Here is a 23,192-nt window from a genome sequence, read left to right on the forward strand (position 1 = left end):
ATTTGTTTTAAGTAATGTGCTGAATGCCTTTGGTGAGTCACAATTTCTCTGGGCCTCAGTTTCTTCATCTATAAAATGAGGGGGATGGAATGAATAATCTCCAAGATTTCTTCTAATAATAAAAGAACTACATTGATCTAATTAAATCAACCTGCAATTCAAGCCAGAAAGCTGTCTGAATGGTCTGTCAAGTGTGACTTGATGTCTTAAACCCTCTTCCTAGTAAAATAAAAGTAGTCATTTTTCAGAGAAATGGGCAACGAGTCTAAAAATCATGTCACGTGCCCAGCTCTCACTGATGATGCACTGGCCACATCCTGAGCCCCATTCTGTGCCCAGTGTCCTGATGCCGTTCCTCCTTCGTGTTTCTCCTTCATGTTCTCAAACTGTTCTGTTTCTTTTCTTTGCTCACACTTCCATTCAAATGCCTCGGGGCCTTTGCAAAGAAGAGCTCAATCTCCTCAGCTATAGCATTTAAGCTTTTTATTTGTAGGCAGGGAGGCTGAAATACACAAAACTGTCCCTGAAATCCTCTCAGTGAATGTTTTCTAGTAATTTTATGTGACAACTTTTCAGGAGTCTTCAGAAAACCACTTTGAAGGCATACTCCTTGAAGGAGGAAGACACAAGCGGCTTATTGTGTTCTTGGGTGGTTTACATGCATTTATTCACTTAATCCAGACAATAACTATGACATTGATTCTGTTACCTCAATTTACAAGCAAGGACAAGTTTTGGGGAGGTGTGGGCAGCTCACTGAGGTCACTCAGCCAGAACGTGACGGAGCTGAGAGGTAAGTCTGCTGTGAGAAAAGCCCACGGCCCCTCCTACGGGAGATGCCCACCGAGCACACGGGGGGCACCAGCAGGAGGAGAGCAAGGCCAGTGGTGGCACGGCCAGAGCTCCGTTATTGGCTCTGTCCAGCTGAGCAGCCGCTACTAGAAAGGGAAATGAAGGGAAGGGAAGGGAAGGGAAGGGAAGGGAAGGGAAGGGAAGGGAAGGGAAGGGAAGGGAAGGGAAGGGAAGGGAAGAGGCCCACTGCTTCCCAGGAGTAGAATCGGCAAGGAGAGAAAACTCAGTCTCCACTGAAGATTAGATTCTCTTTAGGCACCAGAGACTCTGTTTTCTCCCAGAATGAAGACTATGGAGGGAAGATTTTACTGGATAACATGTATTACAGATACCGACAATACAGTTTAAAGTAATTGGATTTATCTGGTTAAGAATAAACTGTCCTCATAGCTCCATATAGACCTTAACCTTGCTTAGTACAAATTGCAGGTTTTGTAAGAATTGGGTAAGGGGGCTGAGATCCAGGTTCCAGATTTAGGTAGAAAATCTCTCTAAAGAAAATTCTGAAATATTAGGATGAGGTTGAAGACTTCTAAAAATTTGAAAAAAAAAAATAAACCTACAAGAGCAGCAGATGTTAGTATGTCCAACTTCTTAGGATTTCTAATGGATTGAGATTCAAAAGGTATGGGATACTTATCAGAAAAAACACTGAACTGGCTTGTTAATCTAATCTCTAAATAGAGAACATTAAAGTTCCTTGAGGGGCAGACTGACCTTTATTTCCTACCCTCCCTGGTAGCAAGCATAATGACCTTCATACACCAAGGCCAACAACGAACATTTCCTTACGGCTGCAACTAACATTTTCACTTGAATTATAAACTCTGGGGTCCTTCTTTTAAGTATTAAAAATGTTAATCGGCTATGGTAATTGGAATAAATATGTACACCATGAAAAACCATTAGTATAATGACAGTGGTTGCTGCAAGCACAGGGGGTTAGTGTGCCTTGGGAATCACAAAGAACAAGATTCTAGACCATGGAACTGGGAAAGTGATAATGCAAAATATGCTCGACTCCATAGCATGATCAGGTCACGTTATCACAGCACGGGCCATTGGAATTGGCTGGGCCAACCTCAGTGAGGACACTTCCCTTCCAGAAGTTAAGAAACTTTGGGGCACAAGTCCACCAATATAGGTCATTCTCCTTGGTTATTTATAAAATTATAACTTGGTTTCCTTAGTCTAAATTTTCTACTAACTCTACAAGTGAAGTGTTCTTATGGAAACATGCTAGATAGGAGACATCCGGTAGAATCCAAAAGTACTTCACTTTTATTTATACATGAGATTCATGCCTCCTCAACATCAGGAGAGTACTGGTGGCTAAACTTGAGAATCACGTTATAAATTATGATTCACTTTGGCAATATTTGCCTGAGGAGGATTTCTCTGGTTTTTGCTCTTTTAGTGATGTGGAGAATTCTCAGGGACAATCATGCCTTCAGTTCCAGTACACAGTGACCTCCCTACAAAATGTTCTTGAAATGCTGCTGATTATGACTAGGGATTTCTAAAGACAGACAAGGCTTTCAACAAGATAGCAGATATTTCCCAAATTTAGTTTTTTTGTCTCAACTTACTGAAAAAGATATAACTTGAGAAAAGTAATTCTTATCCCATAGAAACTATCTAACAGAAGGATTGTTCCAATTTTTCGCTACTTGAAGAAATGACTTTCTGACCCAAATTACATGTGCTTTCTTATTTTCAACATAAAAGCATCAAATTCTTGTTTCTTCCTCACTTCAAAATAAGGCTTCCAGCATAACACTTTAAGTGCAAAAAGACTTTTCAACACGATGCACTACCTCATTGCGTCTGAATCCCGGGCCTGGCACCTGGCTGGCATAAGGATAAAATGGGAGTAAAAGAGATCTGCAGAGGTTTGGAAAACCTTTCTTCTCTTCCAGCAATAAGGGAAAGGCCCCTTTGTCCTGCTGCCTGGACATTACTGACAGAAACACAGTATCATCACAAACTAGAATGCATTCATGTGACCCAATACCTGGGTGTCCTGATTGAAGGGACACATCACTTCACCTAATGCCACAACTGCTAGAAATACTTGATGTTTGACAGACAGTGCTATCAACTGCTATTACAGTTGGCCCAGAAATAACTATTGCATAAGAGAGGAAACCTTGAGAGAACTCTGGCTCTTTGGTTCTACAGATTAAAACACATATTTCAGTTAGAGCTGGTAGCTTAGTGGTGGAAGGTATTAAAAAATATAAGAAACATATATGGTAAGCTGCTTTGCAGGAGGTGGAAAGCTGGCTAAGCCAAACTTACAGATTTCAGGATCCCTGTGGCATCTTCATGGAGCCAGGTGGGGTAGACCACTTCATCATTCAGTATGGCCTCAAACAGGTCATCTTCATTCTCTGCTTCAAAGGGCGCGTGACCACACAGCATCTCGTATAGCAACACGCCCATTGCCCACCAGTCTACGGCGGGGCCATAGAGCATTTCCTGGAGGATCTGTATAAAGGGAACAAGGTGAGATGTGCATGTGCATCTGATTAACAAATGTGACTATGAAAAATTTGATTAGGAAATATCAAAGTAAAAAAAAAAGGTGTTTCCTGGGCTGGTATGTATGTTTCATTCCATTTCTTGAGAATGATCCGTTTTTCCTGTGGTAGTTCAGAGGCCTTCTTACTAAGTCAACCAAACATTTGTGGCTTGCACAAGCCAAGGTAATGGCATGTGCAGATCCAAATCATAAAGGAAGAGAAGATTGGGTTCACTCACTCATGTGGGAAAGATTCAAGAGCTTTTCTTTATTTCTACTAAATGGGGCTGGGATCAGAGGACTGAGTGGAGACAAACAGGAAAGTTAAATAGCTGTGAGTGTAGCACACTTTGTCCTCATTCAGGCTAAAGCCTAAAGCAACTGCAAGGTTTACAAACATTTTTTTAACTCAAATTCTTATCTAGGGAAACTGAGAACATTTTCAGCCGTCATTCACCCAATAAGCCACACAGGAGCCTGGAGGCGTCAGCTTTCAGCCCTACAAAGCTGAAGCACACAAAACCAGTCTGTGGCGTTTCTGATTAGGGTTACTGTAGAACTCAGATTTCCAAAGCTGCTCAAGCCATCGCACTCACCTCTGGGGCAATATAGTCGGGCGTGCCACAGAAGGTGGCTGTGGTGACTCCGTTACAGATCCCCTCCTTGCACATTCCAAAGTCAGCCAGTTTACAGTGACCCTCATGATCCAACAGTACATTGTCCAGTTTCAGATCTCTGGAGGAACAAAGGGCAGCATGTGGTAGGGCGGCCGGGCCCCAAACCGTCTCCCCAACCGAGCCGGTTCATGGCATGGGGGATGGGCCCATGGAGGGGTCAGGTGTGGCTGGGAGAGCTTTCTGCACACACTTCAAAAGGAACAAACTTCTTTGGGTTATCTGCATAAAAATTTAGATTGACCCTCAAAATTTGCCTCCTGGTTCCTAGATGATAGTTCCATATGAATGGACTAACTACATATTTAAAACACAGGCTGCCCTTTAGGAACTTATAGCAGAATGTGACTTTTCCAGGTTTCCCACTTACCTTGTACCCAGAAGACATCCATCTCCCCTTTCACCTGTTCTCTGAGCAGGCATCTTTCTCTGCCCACTGGAGTTCACCTTGTGAACATTCATGGAGCAAGTAGCAACTGTTTGCCAGGGACTGTGGTGGGCAGCAAGAGTACAGATGATCTTTATCCCTAAGAAACTCACAGTGTAATGGGGATATTACAATATTTGCTAGACTACAAGCTCTGTAAAGGAGGGCTCAGATTGATTTTGGTTTCTCATTGTTCCTAGCATGGTGCACTCAATAAATACTTGTGTGATATACATACATATGGGTGCATATACACATGTATGTCTGCATATATATAAGAGGGGAGGGAGAGATGGAGCATGAGGGGAAGAGGGAGAGAACCAGCTGTCATTTAATACAAAAGGCATGATGGATGTATGAACCATGTATGAAAGATGCACAAGAGGGAACAATTCCTTCCAGTGGGAGGAGAGAGGTACCATTCCAAAGTAAAGTGGAGATTGAGTCAAGCCTAAAGCATGAGTCAGCCTCCGGACAGGGAAGGAGCGTGAGACAGTCCCTGTGGGCAGATGGATGGGGCTAGCCCTGGGAGGCAGGTGCAGAGGCAGGCTCAGGTGCCCCATGTGCTGTCTCAGGCTAGAGGGAGAGCAGCGTGGGAACAGCAGAGCCATAAAAAATGCCAGGGCTGGAGAGGAAGGTTAGGCTCAACTATGAAGAGCCCTGAATGCTATGCTAAGGAATTTTGATGTTTGGCTATTAGGCAAAAGGGATCCACTGAAGGTCTCTACTTAAGGGAGTGACAGGATCCCCTCTGAACAGAAAAGATCAGCTAGAGGCCAATGAAACTGTCCAAGGAAGATGTGTTAAGACCTGAATTAGGACAGTGACAAATGGATGGAAAGCAAGGGGTCTTCCAGCAGCGCTTTAGTGAAAACAATAACAAGGCTTGATGAGCATTTCGAGGTGGTTGGGGAGAGGAAGCAGAAATGATGGCTCTTGGCTTTCTGTCTTAGATGTAGTGGGTTAGTGGGGACATAAATAGCCAGGAAAAGGGAAAACTGGAATGAGAACAGGGCTCGTTGGTGTGTACCCCAGGTACCTAGGAGCCCAAGGAAGCCTAGGAAATTATGGTGAGCCCAGGACAAGGCACTTTCCCCCCTTCCCCTAACCATAGGAGCAGAGTCCACCTAAAGGAAATGAATTTCCAGCAGCAGAACTGTTTGGCAAATGGCCTCAATGTAGGCAGGAACGTGGTCAGATACTGACAAACCTGTCTGCAAATGGAAAGCAGTACCCTCCTAAATCCTCCCTGCCCCAGCATAGGCAGCCAGCACCTGGTCCTCTCAAGGCCATGCATGCATAGCCAGGTGCTGTTACAGAGGGTGGCCTGTCACCATGGCAGGCTGGGAAGGAGCCCTACACACCAACACAGTTGTCAGCCTGCCGGGCTCAGTGCAGAGAGGATGGGAGCAGCAGCCTTGCCTACTGGGTCGTACCTTCATGCTTTCCTTTTCTAACAAACAACTGCTCAGAGGTAAGCCACACGGGCTTATCAGTGAGGAGGCAGCTGTGCAACCAGCTGCAGATGCTAGGTGACATTCCTGACCCGGAGGACTTGCAGTCAGCCACCAGGATGTGCGGCTGCCCTGGTGTGGCCTCCTGGGCTATGCTGCTGGGAGGGATGGTGGCCCTTCACTGGGGCAGCTTCACAGTGGCTACAGCTGACTGCTCTTCTGAGCATCCACGGTGTGCTGTCAGGGCACTCAGAGTTGTTTCCCGATTCCTTCTCTCAGAATAAAGTTCTATTGGCTTGCCTGGCCCAGGGGAAAAGGCTGGTCTCTGTCCAGTCCAGGATCATATTGTGGTTCGGAGGAGGTAGGTGATAACAGAACTGGCATGACTGGTTTCCATACTGAGCCTGAGTCCAACCATGCAGGTCTTAGAGCAGTCACTGGAAAACACCCAGGAATGCATACAAAGTCCTGTTTTCCAGGAATCCCTGATAAGTGAGGTGAAAGGAGCAGTTTCTCGGCACAGATCAATGTGAACCTAGACTGGACCTGCTCTCTGCTCCTGAGCCCCCACAGCGGCCTCCCGGGTGTAAGCGGAGCATGTGCCTGATGCCTGTGCCCCACTCAGAAGAGCAAGCCTCCTCCACCTCTAAACCCAACCTGCCCTCGGAACCCGAGACAGCCTCTGCCCACTTCTCCATGAAGAATCCTACTTCCCACAGAAACAACTGTTTTCAGTGGGCTGTGAGCTGTGGAGACTTTTGCCTACCTCCCTGACCCCACTACACATACACACACCACGAGCAAGATTGATTTACCCCACATGAAGATGGGATCACAGGAGCACAGGGTGTGGGAGGAGGGTGACTGTGGTCATGTACATGGGGGCAAGGCCATGGCCAGGAGCACAGCCTCTCTCAGCTGTTCTTCCAGGAGTGGCTTCAGACTTGAGGCCCTGTGAGCGTCAGGTCCTCTGGCACCTCTGGGACTGAAGGCCCGCCAAGGTCAGGGATTACAGTCTGCAGCCCCAGGAGAGCATGAGGCCACGGGGGATCTGCGCTGCAAGCTGCCTCTATCAGTGCTATGCTCTAGTCCAGCGGTCCAGCCCGTGTGGACCTGTGCCCAGATCACTCTGAATCTCACAGCACCAAACAAGGTTACTGAGTTTCTGAATTCTCCCAAAGCCATTATGCCTGCTAAGGGCTCGGAAAGGATTATGCTTGGGTAACAGAAACAAGTGCTAACAGAACCCCACAGTGGTCTAAAGAGCTGACCTGTGATTGCTCAAGAGAGCTTATGACTAACACCCCAGGTAAGAGGTTTGATTGCTTATTACCTAGTTGCTGTCACTGGTAGCAGGAATTATTCAGGAAGAGAAAAGTGCTTGCAATCAATTTTGTAAGTCACCCCTCACAATGCCCTCTGCACAGAGAAGTCTTGGAACACAGCCTCACTGCTCAGGAGATAGAACTGAGCAGCACCGGGGTGTGACTCATCCCGGTCATGGGATCCCCGAGGGCACAGAAGCAGGTTATACACCTCAGTCTCAGCTTTTCAGTCTGGTCTTAGGTCTTTTCAGAACTGTACAAGCCCTGAGGGAAATTCATTGCTGGTTTAGTACCAGGTACTATCTAATAGGGTACAGCTATCCAGCTGGGATCCCAAGGGGGTTCTATTAAGAGCGTAATATATTCCCAGGCTATCAGTTCTGCCCTCAGCCCAAATAACTCACACCTCCACTGTGAGGTCTGTCCTGACGTCCCCAGATAGTCAGCTCTGCCCCTAGAGTGCCCAGTTCACACCTCTGTGATGGTGCACCCTGCGCTGTATTCCAGAAGGCTCTGGCCGTGCCCCTGTCCACCTCCTTCCCTAGCCGGGGCTGCGCCTTGCCCCTCCCTAGCTCCAGCATGGTCCTGGCAGAAAGTGCTGACCAGAGAGGAACAGGAGCATTTTGGACAGACAATAGGGAGCTGCCCTGGCCAACTTGGAGCCTCTTATTTTTAGGGAAAGAAGGAAGCCTCATAAACCTCACAGGGACCCTTGCTTTAAACTTATAAAAAGCCATGTGCTTTTCCCTTGGAGACAGATTGCAGAGAGAAAAGAAGAATACTGAAATATAAGTTCAAATTCTCTGCTTTAGTGAAGCTGGAGAAGGGAAACAGCTTTAGGAGAGGTGGTTATAAAACAGGGAGGAGCCAAGCAGGATACTGTCCCTTGGCTCGCCTCCAGGTGGAGGGGTAGGACATTGAGAAGGTTACTCAAACAGATCCAAAGGTTACAGAGCCATTTATGGTGCTTACACTCTAAGGGCACATTGTTATCTTCATTAAAAAAAAAAAAAGCAAAAAAAGCCACCTTATGATTCCTGACTTAGAAATATGCAGAGGTCAGTTTTGAGCTTTAGAGTTCCTCAGCCTCCCATGCCAGCACGTAACTCAGCAGCCAAACTCAACAAAGCTATACAATGAAGATTACAAGTTCATACAAGGCAGAGGCTCAGGTCCCAAAACGCCAAAGACACAATTATGGGCTCATCATTCATTAGCTCATTGTGTATAGCTTTTGTCATGCCAGCACAGAATGGCAGACAGACTGACTTTATCCTCCCTGGTTGCCTGAAAGGTACATTGTTGTTAGTGGGTAATCAGGGTTACCTGAAATGCCCACAGTGGTTTCAGAGACAATTCCCAAGTGGCTGAAGACAAAGGAAATACAGAAAATGTATTTATTTTGTTCCCACCATGAGCTATTCCGAGAGTCATAAAACAGAATGACACGAGTTTTACTGCTTAGGTCACTGGAAGAATCAGTGACTCTTCCAAAAGAAATAAAGGAAAATGAGTTGAGAACAGACTCCTTGAACAAGAGTGATTCTAAGGGGCTACTCAGTAACTATTTTTAATTTATTTTTAAAACTTGTTATCAAGGAAAATTCCAAGTATATACAAGAATCTAGAGAATAATATAAAAAATTCTCTAGTGACCACATAGCATAAGCAACTATCAAGGCATGCCCAATCTTATTTCATGTGTACATTTGCTCCCTTATTAATCCACCTTTTTTCAGATTTTGAAGGAAGTACAAAACAAAAATCATCTTATCTAAAAATATCTGAATCTATATATATAAGATGATTCTTTAATGAATTACAGCTGTGGTATTAGCTATAAAATATAGTCAATATACTATCATAAGCATATTGCTTTTTGTCTGTTCATTTGAGAGAGAGACTCTGTGTGTGTGTGTGTGTGTGTGTGTGTGTGTGTATTTGCAGAGAACCTGAGAAAAGCTTCTGTGGGAAATAATAACAGTACCATTAGTAGCTAACCTACAATGAATGTTCACCAAATGCTAAGTGCTTTATCTATCTTATTTTATTCTCAGAACAACCATGTGAACTGAACTGGGATCTACACCATATCATTTAGTTAACTTGGAATAAATCCAGGACTTGAACTCAGTTCTGCTCACCTCCCTCTAAGGCCTGGGCTCACAAGCCACTCAGGTTAGGCACCCTCTCCCATGTAGTGGTGTCATGTTGCTGGCTAATCCTCCTAGTAGACTGTTTCCTGAGAGGACTTCACCAGTTGAAGCAAGAACCATCTGAGAATCAATAAATATCCTGAGATTGAACTACAATGAAGGGACAATTTTGTGCATATCACTATGAAATGCATAATCAAAGTTCTGTTAAATTTTTTTTTTTTGCTTTGGTTTTTAGCTTGTGCATGAAGTTCAATGCATTTTACAAAATCCTTGAAGGTACAGAAGGAGGGGAGTGCATAGAAAATCTCTCTAGTGGTCAAGTATTCAGAAGATAATTCACTACCGTCTTCTCAGGAGGAGAGGCTGGCATGTGGGTAAGGATTAAGAGGTGGCATTTGCTAAAAGATGCATGTGGATCATGCTCTTAATTTTAAGACAAAACGAGTTAGGGATGACTTGTGCATTGAGTGTCTGGGTTTATATAAATCTCAGATTTTTTCAAATCAAGACTAATTGTGTTAAATTGGTAAAAGAATTTTGAAGTCACTGAAATAGCAAAAACCCAAAATTTGGTTTTATCACAAGTTGAGTGTCTGGGTTTATATAAATCTCAAATTTTTTCAAAGCAAGACTAATAGTGTTAAATTGGTAAAAGAATTTTGAAGTCACTGAAATAGCAAAAACTCAAAATTTGGTTTTATCACAAGTCAGTGCCATTCATGTACTAACAGAAGAAATTTATCCATTCACCCACCCAACAAATCTCTGAGTACCATCCATGAATCAGGCAATTTGCAAAGGGCTCAGAATACTGCAGGAGACAGAAGAGAGCAGGAGCCTGGTCAGGCAGGGTCTTAGGAGAACTACAGTCATTAGCTGAATGACTGAACTAAGAGGAAAGAAAAACACTGGAAAGTCCTACACAGGAGAGGGATGGCATTGACTGTGATTTTAAAACAAGCTTCCAGCTACAACATGGATAGTAGATCAGAGGGGACAAGAGAACCTGAACAGACCCATTGGGAAGCTGTTGGGTTATCAGAAAAGGAATGGTGGTGGCCTGGAGTAGGGTGGGGTAGAAAGGTAGAGAATAGATGGATTGAGAACAATTAAGGGGAAAATGTAATAGGATTTAGTAATGGAAGATCAAGGAGAGTAAAAGAGAAGATGGCATGAGCATGTTTTGGCTCACAGAAATTATTTTGGACATATTGAGCTATTGTTTAAACATGCAAGTGGAGCCCTTTAGTAAGCAGCTGAATACACATGGCTAGAGCTCAGAGAAAGACGGGACCACACATATTAACTGTAGAGTCATTAGTTGTGTGTGGGTGAATTCACCTGGGGAGAGGGAGTGGAATGAGGAGAGGGCTTGGGAAGAATACCCTGAGGATAAGATCCCCAGTCTTTGTCACACCAGGACCACAAACACCAGGGCTAAAATCAGAGCCAGAGTGGGTCACATAGCTGAGAGGCTGGGGAAGGAGCTCTGTGGTTCCACATGGGCCATCTGTCATCTTATTAAGGTTTAAGAGGGTAAGAAGTGGTAAGCTTTTACGTTTGGAATCATCTAATGATTATTTCTACATTAAACTCTTAACCTCTGCTACATGATGTGATGTTTTTGTGAGTGTAAACTTAAGCATTTTATTTCACGGAGCTATTTGTTGCTGCCTCAAGCATAAAAGCAAGATTTGGAATAAAGCTAAATTATTAATAGGGGAATGGTTAAATAAAATATCTGGTGATACATGCCAGAATTTTAGTCTTTTGAGAATGATTTCTTTGTTGATTATAAAAGTAATGTTTTCATTATATAAAATTCAATCATTCCTGAAAAAATTATGGAGAAAAAAAATGCAGATTCATAGTCTTCCACTCTTTTCTTCTTAATGCTATACACTAACATATATTATGAAATGACTTACTTTTCTCACTTGACAAATATGTTGGACAGATTTCTATGTCTCATAGCTCTGCCTCATTCTCTGTAATGGTTACCTAAAATTCTATGATAAAGATCGAATCATAATTTAACTAGCCCCCACTCCAAGAACATTTAGATGGTTCATTTTTTGCAACTCTAAACAATGGAATGAATAATGAACATTATTTGCACACTTGCAGGTGGTTTATTTAGGATAAATTTTTAGAAGTAGAAATGCTATGTCAAAGGGTTTAAATGTTTAACATTTAAATAGATGTTGAGCAACTGCCTCCAAAAAGGTTGCACCAATTTATCCTCCCTCCAATAGTGTACTAGCATGTCCACTGGCTTCCTTACTCAGGTTAGATGTGATCATCCTTATATCCTTGCCAACTTGCTAGGGAAAAATGATCTCAATTGTTTTAACTACATTTCTTGATTAATAATGAGATTAAGCTTTTACAAATACATCTAATAGCCATTTGTATTTCTTCTGTCTGGTGCCTATTCACATTTTAGTCATTCTAAAATTTGAGGGTTTTTAAAAATTATATTTAGAAGCTCATTACATATTATGGATAGTAGTAATTTGTTATATTTGTGGCAGAGATTATTGCCCTTTTTTTTAGTATTGTTTATGGTAACTTTGATATTTTTATATAGTCTATCAATCTTTCCTTGATACATGCTTGCTGGGTTTCATGTTTTATTTACAGGCTGATACAATTCTACGTGAAAAAGCAGGATACCGAATTGTATTTTCAATGTTCTCTTAATTGTGTTACAAGTGGTGGTGGGGAAGGCGTGGGAGGGAAGAAAGACAAGAGGAAAAAGGAGAGATAGGAAAAGGTTAAAAGTCTATTTCTGGGTGATAAGGTTACATTTTATTTTTCTTTTTTATATTTGCTAAATTTCTTATGAATTATTCATTACTTTGACAACTAGAAAGAAGTCATTAAAATACATGTTTACATATTTTGGCTTTATCCTTTTCTTGGTTTCTATACCATTTCACTATAATTCCCAAGGGCTATGTGAAGGGAAAATAATCCACTGGTAGGGATGTAAAGGTTTTCTTTTGGAATCTAGGTTGTAAGGACATGTTGAAAAAAATCACCTTATTTGCTAATGGAACCTGAATGTTTGTAGACTCAGAATTCTGAGCCTGTTGACACAAGCTCATTATTTGCCTCTTTAGTACCTAAAGTGTCTACCATATATATAATTGCCATGGATGGCACTGATATTTTCAACAGACCCATGGTGTGTCCCTGCTAGTCTTAACCAACTTAAACCCAAAAATGAGGCCCCTGCTAAAAGAAGCAACATTTCTAACTACTAAATGAAGTCTTCATGCCTTTTCTCCTCATGAAGTGACATTTTGTCTGGTGTTTGTGAAGCTGATCTACTGGAATATCTGCTCACAAACAAATGCATGAACATGAATATTTATCATTATGAGGCTGAATATAAAATAACTTACTTTATAACGAGTGAAGAAAGTCAGTAAGACAGTTTCTAACCCAGAAAGTGTTACCAAATCTCTTCTGAGGCTCTTTTCCCCCTACTCTTTCATATTTCTTCCCAAAATTTACTTGAGATGGGAAATGATCATAAAAATGACTGTGCAAGTCTGGCTATTACACCTTTAAAACAAGGCCAGGGACTCACAAGCTAATAATCCCCAGGGACTCACAAACACAAAAGGCCAGGTGTTGGTTTCCATCCAGTTCTGGTGTTTGATGCATTTGATATGCAAGCAGCAAGTTTCCACCTTCACCACTGTGTATACACAAGACCAACTTAACTTGAGCAAAGGGACCGAGAGATTTCCCCTTGCCTTGTCTCATGGTAGGAAAATATGTACAAAGAAAACAGAAAGCATTCATTCATTGATTCTTTGAACACATGCATGAGGCATTGAGCTTGATTAACTCCACAGAGTGCTGATCATACATCTCCTTGGGACCATCAAATAAATGAGCCATCAAGCTGACGGTTGAGCCTTCTATATACATTTTTTCATCCATTTGCCCCTACTCCTAGGAGGGCTGAAATTCCCTAGTTGAGGTGGCACAAATTTATTTAGTAGCTTACAGTACTTTTATTTTAGAGTTGCCAAGAAATCCTCTAACTCTTCTTGTCAAAATGCTTCCTACATGGTACCTGGCAGTGTTCAGCCTAGAGGCACACTTGGCTAGGGAGAGCAGGGAAGCAGCATGGAGGGCTTCAGACTTGGCTAGGGGCCTCCTGACCATTGGGCCTAGCTCTGATGACACAGAAAACATGCTGGGGCCAACAGTACACTTGGACCTGACAGTCCAAGGGGGATAAAGAGGTCGACATGTTGAATCCTGCTTAACTCCTCGGCTTCCCAAGGCAGGGGGCTGAGTGCCGCTCATCCACAGCAAACCACCTGCCAGGGCAGCTTTGCTTCGCAGCCAGAGGAATCCAACAAGGAAATGGAGGTTCTTGTACAGAATCAGTCACAGGGATTCTGAGAGCTTGCAAGCTAGCGGCAGGATAGGCATGCAGGAGCCCCTTGCTGGATGCTTGCAGGGCATGTGCATGAAAGTTAAGGAAGGAATTATTTCCAGTGAGGAGTAATCAAAATACGCTTCCCTCTTAAGCAACAAGATATTACTGAAAATTGGGGCAGCTGTGGAGTGGGAATGGGCAGGGCAGATGGATCTCCAACATACTCAGTTTATGTTGCACACACATCGATATCAACAAAGACCAAACAGGTTCACAGAGCAAAGCCCTGTGAAACACTAGAGTGCCCACAGCACTGTAGGTAAGCTGCAGCCATTGCTGTCGTTATTGTTCGTAAGTGGATATATGTGGCTCTCAGCCTCAGAAAGACAAGTGAGCTATCCCTGCAAATACACAGAGCAACAAGGGGAGAGACAGTGAGATGTCTCGGGCTGTTAAGCTATGGCAGTTTCCCGTAAGAAAATCCAGGGCTCTTCTGACTAGGGGCACTGGACCCTGTCAGCACTGAGGCTGGTGCCCTGCAGACATTCCATTGAGAGGAAATAGCGCGGAGAGGGGATGTGGGTACTGCTGGGAGGGGGTGATGAGGAATGCACGACAGGAGGACATGCAGTTTATAGCACCAACCTCAGGAAAGGCTATGCAAGCTGCTTTTGGCAACTGGCTAAACACAAATCTTTGCCAGCATTAGTAATGCCTTGTGCAATGTCAGAGGGGAGGGGATGGGAGGGGAGGAGCGGCAGCCTTCTGAACTTGAACCAGAACTTTTGGTCACATGGGCAGGTCTCATCTGGTTACCTGCTATCCCCATCAAAGATTAAGTCATCGGAAGTCTCCGAAAAACCCAAGAGGTCACGGCTCCTGGTGTAGTTCAGAGCCACTCCTAGGCTCTTGGAATTAAACGTGAACCTCATATTTTAGTTCTGAGTTATAGACAGTATTGCCTAGTTCTCTAATTATGTTTTCCATAATGCCTTGCTTTCCCCAATCAATTACAAACTCCAAGGGGAGGCCTGGGATATCTGAGGTCATTTCCAACACACATTTGAATCCCTTTCCAGGGAATGTTACTGATTTCCTCCTAATGCAGGCATATCATAGCAAAATGCGCAAAAGACATTAAATTTTCCCCTAAGACATTCCCTGGGAGAACTCACTCCTATTTCCCAAGCACCCACCTCCTCTGTCCCCAGTGGTTTTGCAACCAGAGAGCCCGGGTTTCCCAAGACAGTCATTTAGTTTTTCATTCTTTAAATATTTTGAGTATTTGTATGTGGAGACTGTCCAAAGACTGTTTCCAATTTTATGTAGTAGTATTCTTAATAAAAGTGACCTATTAAATGCATAAATAAGGGTCATCATAACTTCCTAAGATCTTAAAAGTAAATAAAATTCATGAATTGAGGAGAAAATTATTTTTTTAGCCCATGTGTCTGTGTTTTATTTTTAGCTTAGAAAGTATCAAACCTGTAAGCAAAAGTAGGTGATGAGAACTTTTGAGAGACTAATGCTCTTCTTGCCTAAATGCTGGACTTAGTTTGATACAGTAAGTAATGGTTACTTCAGTTTATTCAATTTCTCCAGTGCCTCAGTTTCTCTGTTAGAACTTTGAGGTCATAAGGTGATAGATCTTAATCTAAATAGTCATGAACCCTGGATTTCACTTTGTAAATATCCTGTGTAGCAACATATATGTACATATGTACATTACAGAGGCAATTAAAGGCCTTTAGCAAATATGAAGTTTCATACCACAATAATAGTGGGGCATAAAATATATTTCCTAGGGAACTGGAGTCTATGCTCATGATCTTATCTGTTAACAAATGCAGAGCGGCCAGTTCTGGAGACAGAGCAAGTCCTAATTCATGGTCAAGAACAGAATCCTCACACACACACAGACACAGGCCAGGGGCAAATTTTCAACTATGCTTTTTTGGAGAAACATAGCTCCCATTTGCCTCCCTCAGTCTATTTCCTTCCCCAACTTCTCTGTGACCTTGGGAGGTTATTCAGCCAGCCTCTGTCTGTCTGATCCCAAAAAGCAGTAGAGTGGGAGCTTAAAGTCACAGACTGTGGAGCCAGGTGCTTGGGTTTGAGTTTTGATCCTGCTATTCACTAGCTGTGTGATCTTGGGTAAGTGACTTCACCCCCCTGCTTGTTTCCTCATCATGAAATGCAGATAATAACAGCTCCTACCTCATGAGAATTATGAGTTGTTCGATGTGAATTGCTTAGAACAGTCTGGGTGCAGTAAGCGCTGTAGAAGTCTTAGCTGTTATTTCCTCAACAGCAAAAAAAAACAGTTAATGCCCACATGGCCTGTTGCTTATGACTTTTATAAGAATCAAAGTCTCTAGAGAGTATAAAACTTTTTAAATTCTAAACAACAGTGTGAGCTTTGAGTTCTGCACAGGTAGGTCTATCATATTATGAAGTGACACAAATGTGGCTTATGAACTGTTCTGTGGGTCATAGAGTGAGAGGACAAAATGGGTTGGTCACAGGGCCACAGCCCGGCACCAGCAAGGAGCAAAATATCTCAAGAGCTGGTCAGACTCCATCAGGCCCAACACCTTTGACTCCTTCACCTATCTCTGCTAAGACCAAATGCTGAAGATATAGGAATTAAGATCCCTGTTAAGTATTAGCAGCCCTGCTCAGTACAGAGAGAAAAGGTTGGTTTAAGTGGAGGTTCACCTGGTTCCATCTCAGTCTGTTCAATGTCAGTAAGTTCACCATAAGGGAGCCATTCTCTTAAGCAAAATAAGCTGAAAGCAAATGAGAGAAGACTAAGCCCTGTTTCTGTCTATACTGTCACTGTACCTGGAGAAATTCATTTCCATTCTAGAGAACTGAAATTCTCCCAAATAAAATGTAGAATTCTGAAAAAGTGACACGATGCCTTCCCCTCACAATGCAACCAAATAAAACAGCAGGTGCAGTCACTCTGTGTGCTCCACTCTTTCTCTGCCAATTATTTAGGACATCAACCCAGTATAGGCTACTGGTCTCATACATTCAGTGATCTGATAAAACTTAGATCCTGCAAGGCTACTTTTGGAGATGTTTCCAATTTTTCACTGTCATAAACAACGTTGTGATAAATGAAGGTATCTTTCTGACATGTCCAAACCTATTAATATTTTTTATCATGTATTTTCACAAATAAGCAGTCAACTTCTGTAGCCAGATTCACATTTAAAAATTTCTATCAGTGTTACTGCACTGGTGTCTGCCTTTCTTTACCACAGGAACCAACAAAGCTCAGGAGTGTTCAAAGGAGGGGCAAGGATCCCAAAATCTTGCCTTAAGTTGCTGTTATTTTATGATTATTTTCTCAACTAAAAAGTGACCTCCATAAGGAGAGATGCCTCATTGTTTTCATTTTTCTAAATTTTGAGTTCCTTCCAGGTGCCTAACACAGTGCTTTGCACATATAGGCACCTAATAAATGGCTGTTTGTCTGAACAGCAAGCCGCCTCTTTGCCATCTGGCATTGGTTTGGTTCTGAGATCCGAGTGAGGCTGGATTAGAGAGGGCGTAGGTAGCTAGTAGGAAGCTGGGTGGATTCTGGTTTGTCTTGTGAGCCTGGCACCCATCTGGGGTCCTCTGGAGCCAATATGAAGTGGCTCTGCCTGCTGGAGCCCCATCTTGGGGATGACTTAGGACCAGGAGAGCTCCCCTGGAACTCGTAGCTCTGAACACACTCTTAAGCCCACCCAACTCCAGACATTGATCCTTCAAGACCAGTCTAGAACTAAACCAATCCCAGGAGATGCCAGAAAAGAAAATCTGCCCTGCTTGGTGAGTGCCTGTTAGAGCACCACCTTTGCTCCTGTAAGAGAAGGATATTAAAAATTCTGTAGCTTGCCTAAACAGGATTTATGTGAATTTAACTGGCTACTACAGGACACAGTGAATCTTGGAGTGGCTTCTGTCATTAAGAGAATGACCAAGAGCAGAGAGCACAGGTCAGGCAGGTGGGCGAAGTGCAGCTGGGCAGTGGGGGCAGTGGCAGGGGAGTGTTGGAGTGTCAGTGTGTACCTAGAACCTCCTGATAGGCACATCCTGTCTCTCTTCAGAGGTGATCGCATAGACAAGTTAGAATGCTGGTTTTGTCTGGTCACATAGACAAGCAGTAAGAATACTTGTCCTGAGCCAGAAACAGAGCTGCTAGAAGCTCAGCGCTGTCGCCTTGTGGCGCCTATTTCCTCACCTGGACGGTACTGGTGATACCCCCTCCTCTCCTCTCACAGTCAGTCAGTCACTAAGAACTGACAGCTCCTCCTCCTGGCTGTACCTAGAATCAGACACCTTCTCTCCACCGCACTGCCATGGCCTCTATCCAGCCCCATCATTTCCCACCTGGACCACTGCATTTTTTAACTCGTCTATCTTTTTCTCCATTCTTCATGCTGGACCAGTTGTTTTTCTGGAATTCAATTCCTGAATTAATGGTTGAACTTTCAAGAGGCTTCTGCCTGGCTTCAGTACCCATGACCCTCCACTATGGGGTCTCTACTGTCCTTCCAGTCTTCCTTCCTTCCCCACTGCTCTGTGTCTGCTTCAGACCCCCAGCTGAGCACTGCGCTTCTCTAGGGGCCTCTCTGTCCTCACAGATGTTCTCCTGCACCCAGGGCAGCACTACTCAAGGTGTGGTACTTGGTTTGTATTCACCTGAAAACACACCGGCATGCAATGAGCGAAAATGAGAGAAAACGAATGAATGAAAATGAATGAATGAAGTAGAAAAACTGAGATTGTTCTGAAACTCTTGTAACTATTTGACAGTAATGTTACATCTGTTGAATCTAATAATAAAAATGTGGGCTTCAATTTTATATCTTTTCTAAATTTCATTTCTCTAGTAATTGACTTTTATTACATTTTATGAAAGCATTGGTCCTACATGGATTGAAAAAGGAACAGACCCACTGGTTTATCACCCCGGAGAGTCTGGGAACTTTGGCCAGTGCCTTTCTTCCTCCCTGTCTCCCAGGCTGACTACTTCAGTCTCACTGGAGCCTCAGCATCCCTTCCTAGGACAACGCTTGGTGTCTTTCCTCCATGCTCAGGTGGGATTTCATGCCTATTTCTAATTATAGCATTTACTGCACTGACTGTAATTGTTGGTTTCCCTGCAGGTCCCTCCCATGCCTACTTCAGCTAACCTCAGAACAAGATGCCTGGCCTGGGGCTGAGTGGGCAATTAAGTGCTGATTGACTGAACAAGCCCTAAGTTTCTTACCCTGAATTCCAGTTGCATTCACACCCCTTGAGTGTAAAATCCTTCTGGCCTGTGTATCTCCCTCTAAAGCCTAGTTGGTGTTCTGTACACAAGAGGTGCTGAGGAAATGAGGAAGAGATGTTAAGAACTGCTTTCTCTATCTGGTATGAATTCTTTACGCCACTGGTGCAGTTGTACTATTCCTTCTCTAGCTCTCATCTGCCCTTAAGTGAATATCAGAGAGCTGGGCTTGTAGGTACAACAACTGGTGACTAATGTGTGCACCTAGTGATTAAGCATCCTTACAACAGTGGTATTATAACCAGACAAGACAAATCACCCCTGTATAACTTGTATACAATTAAAAGGCCAGTCCAAGAAGAAAAGGAATAATAAGATTTCTAAAGTCCTTTATCAAGTTGAGAGCTCATTTGATTTTTTTTCTTTTTTAAGACAGTTTGTAGAAAACTCCAAAGCCAGAATATGACATAAAACACAACTTAAAAGCTCAGAAAATTCTTTAAACCCAAATCAAAGAACATGATTCCCATCATGTGGAACTAATTTTTTCTTGAAAGCTGATAAATTAAAGTTTTCACTGGGAATGGGCAGGTTCCTTGTGTTTTCCAGAGAAGGCAGTTTGGGAGCACATTTCCTGAACCTCAGCCTTGTGGGTTCTACTCCCAGATTTTCTTCCATGAAGTCATGGTAACATTCTCTTCCTTCCTCTCTGCTGCCCATCCTTTCTTTAAAAGGGGTAACATGGTCACCTGTCCATTTATAGGATGTAGTGTCCCAAGAGCTTCCCAAGACTTCTGATGATGGAGCCAGGGAACCCAGGCTCATTTATGGTTAGAAAAAACAAGCCAGCCTCAGAGATAGGACAAGTAACATTATTCCCACTGGAAAAGGGACTTTATTCCTCATCCAAACTAAGAAGCAGAGAATCAGTTGGTAAAACAAAATTACTCAAATTTAAGATCTGAAAAAGAGCGAATTATTTTGAAAATAGAACATTCTAACTGACTAATTTAGGTAATGTACAAACAACTGAGTTCCACTCACTCAGATAGACTCCTGTTTCACTGAATTTTGTGGCCATTCCAGACAATGTTTAATCTGCTTCTAGAGCCTGGATGCCATTGACACAGATGTGAACTTGGAATCTGTGGTCTGGTCCATGACACATTCCTGGCTGGGAAGGTGGTGCTCTCTCCTCCTACAACTTTCCACTGATGCCAGTGAGGCCACAGTGCCAGGAGGCAGCTGGGAAAGGTCTCGTGGGCCAAGGCAGGGCACATGCTTTCTCTCTGCAAGAAGCATTTATACCATCCTGTTGGCACAGGTTGGGGAGGTTGTGAGCTTTGTAGTTTGTGTCACAAAGAAGCCGAGAAAGCCTCCAAGCCATTGTTCTGGGGAAGCCTTTTCTTTCTTGTGTGGTTTGGGAGGCAAGGAGCTCCCTCTGCCCCGGCAGGCCCTCTGAGGTCAGGACTCAGGGCCCACACTGGGCCAGGAGCTGCCCTGGCAGCTGCTGACTACTGCTCGGCTGAAGCTAAATGCGACAGGGTGAGCAGCCAGAGAGAGTGCCCCTTCCTAGGGATGGTGAGCATGGCTTGGCCCCCAGAAGCCCTCAGGGCAGGCTCTGGAGTGGGCATTCTGGAGGCAGCTACTCACCCTGGATGGCACTCACCTACCCAGTGTCGGCTCTCAGAAGCAGAGCCACAGGTTTGATCATTCCGCCCCACCCAGATGGAGACTGCTAAGCATCCCATCTGTTGAGGTCAAGGAATCCCATCAGATGTGTGCAAAGAGAAAACTGAGAGATATTATTAGCTGAGTCTGAGTCTCTCCCTGAGTCATTAAACCAAAATATGCTGAGAGTCCACAGAGTGGTGACAACATTTTCAGGTAAGTTCCAAGGCAGTCAGCGTGACCCTGCTGACATCTCTGACTGTGCCCAGGCGTTTCCTTCGTGGGCTCCTCTCCTCCCACCCCCCATCAAGGGCAGGTGGCTCCCAAGGGTTCTCTTCTGGCTGTTGCCTGGGTATATTTCTAGCACAATGGCTAGACCATATGGTGCCTTTGTGCAAATTAGAAAAGGGCACCCCTTTCTCAAAACATGTTACCACCAACTCCTACAAAATTCATAGTCATTATACAAATGCTCAGTGACCACGAAGGAGAGTCACTCCCCAGAGTTGTCCAGCGCGAGATCTGCCCAGTTGTACAGTTGCCTTGTGTAGTCAAATCCCATGGATGCCAACACTACCCAAGACAGACAGCTCCTATATCTAACTCTCTTCCCTGACCCCCCTCTCCAGAGATCCAGACCTGCTCGAAAAATCAGAAATGAACTCATGTGGTGGCACAGCTACCAGGGATATTTCAACCTCTCAACCACGAAAGGATGAAAACTGGAGTTCACCCAGCTGCTGCCGCCACACAGTTAAGAGCATTAGAGTTCCCTGCTGGAGATCTCAGCGCCACATTTTAAGCCTACTCCTTGGTCCCCAGTTCCAACTCATCGATCCTCTCAGCTTTTCCTCCACTCTACCGCTCACATTCCTCGTCTCCTTCCCCTTCCCACTGTCACTGGCTTGTTTCAAGCCAAGACTATTTCTTGCCTGGCTTATTCCAAGGTCCCCTACCTGAACTCCTGGCTTCCAGGCTTGCTCCTCTGCACTCTGTTTACCAGACTACATTTATTTCCTGTTAGTCTCTTTTCTCAAAAATCTCTGATGGCTTCTATTGACAGGCAAATGGAGCCTGAAGTTCCTGGCCCAGCACTGAATTTCCATGTTCTCATCCCTACGTCAGCTACCACCTCCCCCTGCTTTAATGCCCCAGTCACACAGAGTCCCCATGATTCCTTAGCACGGGACATGTTCCTGCCTCCAGGCCTCTGTCCCTATTGTCCCATCTACCTGGCATGCAGTTCTGCATTTCACTGTTAACTGAAAACCTATGGCACCAGTGCCATCTCCAAAGCCTCCACTGACCCTCTCCATCAGGATGAAGAGCTTCCTTTCTGTGCTTTCATTACATTATGTTTATATTTTACTTTGAGTATTTACAGTACCATGTCTTAAATTGTCTATTTATATATGTGTTTGGAGCCCCCAGTCAACTAAATCCTTAAGGGCAAGGATCCTGTTTTATTTATCTTTTGGTCTTCAGAGCCAAAGCCCATACAAAGCAGACATGGAAGACATGCTACATGAGCAGCTGAATGGTGGAGAAGTCTCCTTTCATGGTCAAGCACGGCCCAGGGATGACTCAACAACGGTCTACTCTGAGCCTGCATATTTCAAGGTACCAGCCAAACAAGGGCAAATGAGTACACTGTGGTATGTCAGGGAGGGACAAATGGCACTTTCCAAATGAAAAAGTCCGTTCAAAACAAACACACATTTATGCTACAGCTCACAACCTGCATCACATGCGATCCCTGCAAAGCACATGCTTTGGCAGGCGTCTGAGGCTCAGCACCTTGGAGGAGGGTTGGCAGGCCCGAGGGCCTCTTTCTGGAATGCCCTTCTGCCTCTGCACAGCACTCCAGACCCAGGACTGACCCAACCCCACCACTCATACAAATAATGCATTACAGGAATCTGAACGTTAGTCAGAATAGTGCTGACTTTGGGAAGGGAAGAACCTGGATGGGAGTGAAGTGATGGCAAGCAGGACACAGACGAGCCCAGTTAGTAGACCTGTCACGATAAGATAACAGAAAACCTGACTGTAGGTTCAGACTGAGTGGAATAGTGTCTTCAAGCTCCACTCTTCAAGATATATTTAAGGAAAGGAGAAATTCAGCCATGACTGACCATTTAAACACAGGGCCTCATTTGTAAGATAAACTCAACCACCTTGCCTGCTTTCTTTATCTTTAAATACTGGGATATTCAAGCCTACTCTTATCTGAGACTGGATTCCCCAGCTTCTGTGAAAGAAATGACCAGGAGCACAAATCTACTAAAATGGAATCTGGGGAGGTGTAGCCTGACTTTGCTTTTCTGACATAGTGGAAAATATGGGTGTCTGCACAGACTGCTTTTTGTTTACTCTCCTGATGCAGAAGCTTCACTAGCACATAAAGAAAAGAAGCACTCTCAAGGCCAGCT

The 23,192-nt window shown here is 43.9% G+C and overlaps 1 protein-coding gene across 2 annotated transcripts in view; it reads right to left on the bottom strand.

Annotated features, from left to right (window-relative positions):
* Positions 1-23,192, bottom strand: part of PRKCH (protein kinase C eta) — a 206,213-nt gene that overhangs the window by 20,128 nt on the left and 162,893 nt on the right. For both annotated transcript variants that reach the window (XM_036919496.2, XM_036919488.2), the window contains exons 11-12: positions 3,973-4,111; positions 3,154-3,342 (exon numbers count right to left, since the gene is read on the bottom strand). In XM_036919496.2, coding sequence (XP_036775391.1) covers positions 3,154-3,342; positions 3,973-4,111 — 328 coding nt within the window. The remainder of the gene's footprint in view (positions 1-3,153; positions 3,343-3,972; positions 4,112-23,192) is intronic.

This window comes from Manis pentadactyla, chromosome 11 (genome assembly GCF_030020395.1).
Source record: "Manis pentadactyla isolate mManPen7 chromosome 11, mManPen7.hap1, whole genome shotgun sequence".
Classification (NCBI taxonomy): Eukaryota; Metazoa; Chordata; class Mammalia; order Pholidota; family Manidae; genus Manis; species Manis pentadactyla.